We start from the raw sequence: 6,830 nt of genomic DNA, 5'->3' as shown, positions 1-6,830 counted from the left end.
CCTGCTTATGTAATTCAAACGGATGCACTCCGGCGGGATGGAGTTGGTGCACGAGCTGCATATTATCTCAGGACGGCCATGGGTTCAAAAAAGCTTTCGCCTCATTTTATATATAAAACAAAGATCAACAATATCCCAGCAGACGCACTCCATTCCAATACACAAACACCCAAGGCGGGATACAAAGGCGCTGAGTGTAGCAACACGACCCCTAGCACTACAAGAGCAACCGGGGGCTTCACTAGTGAATACGCCACCACGAAGAGATGAAGCCGCATATGACGAGCCGTGGGCTCCAAGACGGTGTCTTCAGAAAGGTAACGACACCGGAGCACCGCCACCGCCCGATCCGAGGATCAAAATTTCCCTAGGAGCCACACGAAGACAATGAGAGCCACGACGACGTCTTCAGAAAGGGAATGAGCTACGCCATCGGCTAATTATCGCTAAAGATGTTGACATAGCCTAATTAACTTGGCATAGATCAGAGGGGAGGGAGGGGGGGGGGGGCGTGGCCCCCGCTCGCCCCCGCGTAGCTCCGCCCCTGCTTATGTAATTCAAACGGATGCACTCCGGCGGGATGGAGTTGGTGCACGAGCTGCATATTATCTCAGGACGGCCATGGGTTCCAAAAAGGCTTTCGCCTCACTTTATATATAAAACAAAGATCAACAATATCCCAGCAGACGCACTCCATCCCAATACACAAACACCCAAGGCGGGATACAAAGGCGCTGAGTGTAGCAACACGACCCCTAGCACTACAAGAGCAACCGGGGGCTCCAGTAGTGAATACGCCACCACGAAGAGATGAAGCCGCATATGACGAGCCGTGGGCTCCAAGACGGTGTCTTCAGAAAGGTTTCGACACCGGAGCACCGCCACCGCCCGATCCAAGGATCAAAATTTCCCTAGGAGCCACACGAAGACAATGAGAGCCACGACGACGCCTTCAGAAAGGGAATGAGCTACGCCATCGGCTAATTATCGCTAAAGTTGTTGACATAGCCTAATTAACTTGGCATAGATCAGAGGGGAGGGGGGGCGGGCGTGGCCCCCGCTTGCCCCCGCGTAGCTCCGCCCCTGCTTATGTAATTCAAATGGATGCACTCTGGCGGGATGGAGTTGGTGGACGAGCTGCATATTATCTCAGGATGGCCATGGGTTCCAAAAAGGCTTCCGCCTCACTTTATATATAAAACAAAGATCAACAATATCCCAACAGACGCACTCCATCCCAATACACAAACACCCAAGGCGGGATACAAAGGCGCTGAGCGTAGCAACACGACCCCTAGCACTACAAGAGCAACCGGGGGCTCCAGTAGTGAATACGCCACCACGAAGAGATGAAGCCGCATATGACGAGCCGTGGGCTCCAAGACGGTGTCTTCAGAAAGGTTACGACACCGGAGCACCGCCACCGCCCGATCCGAGGATCAAAATTTCCCTAGGAGCCACATGAAGACAATGAGAGCCACGACGACGCCTTCAGAAAGGGAATGAGCTACGCCATCGGCTAATTATCGCTAAAGCTGTTGACATAGCCTAATTAACTTGGCATAGATCAGAGGGGAGGGGGGGCGGGCGTGGCCCCCGCTTGCCCCCGCGTAGCTCCGCCCCTGCTTATGTAATTCAAATGGATGCACTCTGGCGGGATGGAGTTGGTGGACGAGCTGCATATTATCTCAGGACGGCCATGGGTTCCAAAAAGGCTTCCGCCTCACTTTATATATAAAACAAAGATCAACAATATCCCAGCAGACGCACTCCATCCCAATACACAAACACCCAAGGCGGGATACAAAGGCGCTGAGCGTAGCAACACGACCCCTAGCACTACAAGAGCAACCGGGGGCTCCACTAGTGAATACGCCACCACGAAGACCTAAAGCCGCATATGACGAGCCGTGGGCTCCAAGACGGTGTCTTCAGAAAGGTTACGACACCGGAGCACTGCCACCGCCTGATCCGAGGATCAAAATTTCCCTAGGAGCCACACGAAGACAATGAGAGCCACGACGATGCCTTCAGAAAGGGAATGAGCTATGCCATCGCTGGTCCGTCCGAAGACAGAGCAGATTTTCACCCCGGAAAATACTCACGGCCAACGAACGCCGCACCCCGACAACCATGCCGCCCACACGGCCATGGCCACCGGACAACACCAAGCGACAGGCTCTGCCCAAGAGCACCGTGCAACCACCACCAGGGCCATCGCCCCAGCATTCGAGACCTAGATACCACCTCACCCGACACCCGCCGCTACCCCAACTGAAGAGACGATCGGAACCAGGGCAAGCCTCCACCAATTCGTCCTGCAGCACCGGGCGCAAGACGAGCTAGGTCCTGCTGCCGGGCGCGAGACGAGCGCGGTCCTTCTGCTGGGCGCGAGACGAGCTCAGTCCTGCTGTCGGGCGCGAGCCGAGCTCGGTCCTGCTGCCCAAGCGCGAGACTAGTGATGAGCTGCAACACGGAGAGGGTCATCCTTCAACGGAAATAGCACCCGGACAACGAGGAGATAGATCAAGGGCCGCCACAAGCCGCCTACAGACGAGCCGACGCCGGTATACGCCAGCCGGCGCCGCAGCCGACTTGCCAAGGCACCGTGGAGCCATCCACGGCCAAAGCAGCAGCCGCCCCGGCCACTGCCCAACCCGCGCCGCCTGACGAGCTCCAGACGTCGGAGCCGCCGGGCACACACCCGCGCATCCAGCCGTCCCCAAGCACCCACCCTCGAGCATCACCCCAACGCCAAAAGGACGGAAAGGCTCCATCTTGAGCTGGAGACACCCGACCTCCCACAATCCAGCCCGCAATGGGCCCCTGGCAGCACCGCCAGCCACCAGGAAAGCTGGTTCAGGCACCTATCCATCCATATCGGAGCGAAAGCCGAAGGGGGAGGAGTCAGAGACGGCGGAGGGAGGGAGCCACCATCCGCCGCTGCCAGTAGTGGCCCGCCGCCGTGCGCATGCCGAAGCCCAGCCGCGCCACCACTCGCGGAGGCCCGCAGCCACGCGCCCGACAGCGCGCACTCCGGGACACCGCCGGCCGCCGCCCAGATCCGCTGCCCGCAGACACAGGGGAGCCGCGAGAAGACCTTCCGCCGCCGCCGTCTGCCACGGGCTTCGCCCGCGACGTCCTTCGGCAGCGGCGCGAGGAGAGGAAGGGAGAGGGAGGTGGCAGCGTGCTAGGGTTGGGAGTCCCCGAGTCGCCCTGGGGAGGGGCGACACGAGGGAGGGTTGAGCGACAGCGACGGCCATGGGTTCGCTGATGCAGACAACAAACAAGGGTCAATAAGCTGCTACGCTGACTTACTTGGCGAGGAGCAAAACAGAAGTGATTTTGACACAGGAGAATGGATTAAAAAAAGGGAGAAGTATATTTTTTGCCTTCAACTTTATCGATAGTTTAGAAATGATCCCTCAACTTTAAAACCAGTAAAACCTAGTCCCTGAATTGTTTTTTTTTAGAAAAGAGGGATGACCCCCGGCCTCTGCATCCGGGAGATGCATACGGCCATATTATTGATTATTCTCGAGGACCTTACAAAGTATTACAACAATAAGTCTGAATCCACCATCTTGGCAACACATGCCACTACTCCTACCCAAAATGATGAAGGGGTGCTAGCTAGGCCACTACCCGAACCACTCACCTAAGCCTAACATCAAAAGCCGGAAACCGAAACATATTCGGAATCCCCAGCCGAGCCACATACTGGGTCTGGGGCACAATCCGGTCAGACGCACTCGCGTGTCGTCGCCACCATCTTCCGCAGGTCCATCTTCAGATCATATCGAGGTTTCTACCTTATCTGGCCACTCAGCCATCGGCGTCACCATGACGCCAGACAGCAACCTCCTCCTGCGCGAGTCTATCTCCGCGCATCGGGCGGCGAACCTCCACAGCGCCATGCCGCCGATCCTCGCCGCCATCAATGAGTGAGATGAAGTACCGCTCCACCACGGCAAGTACATTAGTGCTAAGCGAAACGACTCACAACCGCAAGTCATCGGACGAAGGCGAAGATCCATGGAGAAGGCCAAAAGGGGCATAGCCAAAGCAGTGGTCAGGGATTGGACCGAGACCACGGCAGCCGCCACTGATAAGAACAGGCTACCTCACACCGTCACCACGCCACCAGCAGCTCCACCTCACACGAGCAATCCCCGGAAGACGCCTTCAAGAAGGATCACGGCACCGGATGCCGCCATCGACCATGCAAGGGGAGGGTAGGTCTTCACCTGTGCTCGAGGGAGAAGTGGGAGGGGAGAACCACACCAAAGCCTCCAGGAAGGACCATGGCGCCGAAGACGTCGCCTTTGGTGAGGCCGCCGCGCCGGCCAGGGGTTTCCCCCGGAATCACGCCCAACCACCAGATCCGTCCGTCCAGATCCCCCAAGACGGCGACGAAGCCACCAGGGGCTGGAGCAGGGCGCAGATCGGAGCAGATCACGAGCAGGAACGGAGCTTCTCCAGGAGCGCAGGACGACCCACGCGGGGGCGCCGCCTCTCCATCGCCCGCCACCCCCCCGCCGACCGCACGGCCAGGGAGGCAGCCCGCCAGCACCTACCGGCGCAGCCCGCCGCACCGGCCACGCCGGACACCGCCCATCGGAGCCGCCGCCCCGGACGCCGTGGCCCTCCGCGAAGGCGAAGCCACCAGATCCCCGCCGCCACCTTCATTGGTGTCGTGCGGCCGGGCCGGCGAGCACCTCAGGCGGCGGCGGAGGGAGGGGATAGGGAGGGGGAGGCGCGGAGGGGATTAGGGTTTCGCCCCCGGGTCGCCTCAGGCGAGGCGACGCGAGGGGAGGGGTTTTAAATGTGAAAATACTTGTGATGAATTGTTGAAACCGGATGCTTTTCTTCCCTGAGATTACTTCGGTGGTTTCGTTCTGATGTGGCATGGATTTGACAGTTATCCGGGCCAGTAATAGAAGACGGAGTAGAGAGGTGGTGCTCAGCAGTACTCACTGCAACCTGGTGAACGCGGCACCAATATGCGTCGCCTCCTCCGCGGCCATCGACAAGCTGAGCACGTTGGTAGGTCAAGGGCCTACCGCGCCGCCCAGCAGCCGTCGTACCACAGCCCCGTGGCACACAGCTACCACGACCACTTTGTCGTTCACCTGCCGACGTCGTGGTCATGGACACTGGGATGGCGGTGGCGCAGCTACAACAGCGGGTACGGCGACAGCGCCGGCAGTCTGGCACCGCGCAGATGCATTGCCAACGCCCGGAGCACGCCCACCTCGCCGTCGTACACGGCACAAAGAGCGCAACGCCGGCAGTACCTCGTAGAACGGTTGAAGCGCTCGACATCGGCAAGTAACCAGGAGAGCCCACGGGACGTCAGCAAGCAGGTGACGGCACGTGTGTGTGTGCCTGCTCTACATGGTAATGGCCGAGCGTGGGCCTAATCGCTGGGGCGGGAGAAGAGGTACGGCTCCCCATGGCAAGGTCGTAGCACTGGACGAGCACCGGCAGCGTCCGGTCCCCGACGTCAGGTCGCCGAACAAAGATCTCCTCCTCTTTTGATCCCGTTTGAATCCAGTTCCAAAGATCACAGCAGCAGGAGGCCGACGCGCGCATGCGGCAGGCCCCTACGAGTGTGCACATTGCATGCATAGGAAAACAGAACGTAGATGGGAGAGGTGAGAGAGAAAGAAAACGATGAGGTGGTAGTCAACTCAAAATACCAGGCTCAAAATCATGCCATATGTCATCAGTGAAACCACCTGTTAGACTTAGAGATATATTTCTTGTAATCCCAAACTAACTCTATCCCTTCCTCTTCCGTAGCTTCTTCTATCTCCTCTGTAAAAACCGAATCCCCAAGAGATCGGTATCTTCTTGTAAGCCACGGGAGGGCCGTTTCCTGCCTCAGAAAAATATATACACGCGGCTCCCTCACGAGGGAGTAGGAACGCTTCCCATCTAACATGGTATACAGAGTCATCCTCTTCCCCTCGATCTAGCCAGCAACCTCCTTCCTCGATTACCCTCGCCATGTCGTCGTCATCTACCGTCCCCCTCAACCTTGGTGCTCTCTCATCTCAAAAGCTCACCAAGACCAATTTCATCCTATGGAAGGCACAGGTCATGCCGGGCCTGCGAGGAGCGCAGGTCACCGGCCTCCTGGAGGATCAGACACAGCGCCACCGAAGACGGTGCAGTAGCAGCAGGCGGACAAAATTGTCGCCTCAGAACCCAATCCTCTGTATGCACAGTGGATATCAAAGGACCAACAAGTCCTCAACCACCTCCTGAATTCTCTGTCAATTTAGATCCTTGCCCAAGTTGCGAGCAAGGAGACGAGCTTTGATCACTGGACCGCCATCACCACCTTGTTTGCCTCGCAGTCCCAATCGCGCATCACCAACCTGCGAATTGCCATCACCAACACAAAAAAGGCTCCATGTCCAGCAGCGTCTTTATCTCCAGGATGAAGAACCTGGGGGGTGAGCTCGCAGCGGCAGGTCGCCCCATCTTGGACCCAAAGATGGTGGATTACGTTCTTGCCGGCCTCGACAGAGACTATGACCCTGTTGTGGCAGCCATCGGCGCAGTAAAGAATCAAATCTCAGTAGATGATCTGTTTGCCCAGATTGCAGCGTTTGATCAGCACGTGGAGATGCTCGGCGACGGTCCAGATGCAGGGTTCAAGACCAAAGCAAACCTAGCCTACAGGTGGCGCGGGCGTGGCTATAGCAGAGGCCGCGGGCACAGCAACAGCAGGGGGCGCGGCCGAGGCAGGCGCCCCACCCCAACTCCATCTGGTGGCAACGGCGGCGGCGGCGGTGGTCGCGGTCGCCCACAGCAACAGC

At 58.3% G+C, this 6,830-nt stretch overlaps 1 protein-coding gene across 1 annotated transcript in view; it reads right to left on the bottom strand.

The window, feature by feature from the left end:
• LOC119349888 overlaps nt 1-2,712 on the bottom strand; it is a 4,446-nt gene extending 1,734 nt beyond the window's left edge. Inside the window, exon 1 of the mRNA XM_037617991.1 lies at nt 2,552-2,712. Coding sequence (XP_037473888.1) covers nt 2,552-2,712 — 161 coding nt within the window. The remainder of the gene's footprint in view (nt 1-2,551) is intronic.
• Nucleotides 2,713-6,830: the final 4,118 nt, after the last annotated feature.

This window comes from Triticum dicoccoides, chromosome 1A (genome assembly GCF_002162155.2).
Source record: "Triticum dicoccoides isolate Atlit2015 ecotype Zavitan chromosome 1A, WEW_v2.0, whole genome shotgun sequence".
NCBI classification, from domain to species: Eukaryota; Viridiplantae; Streptophyta; class Magnoliopsida; order Poales; family Poaceae; genus Triticum; species Triticum dicoccoides.
The sequence above is the reverse complement of the archived record's forward strand: the minus strand, read 5'-3'. Positions and strand labels throughout refer to the sequence as shown.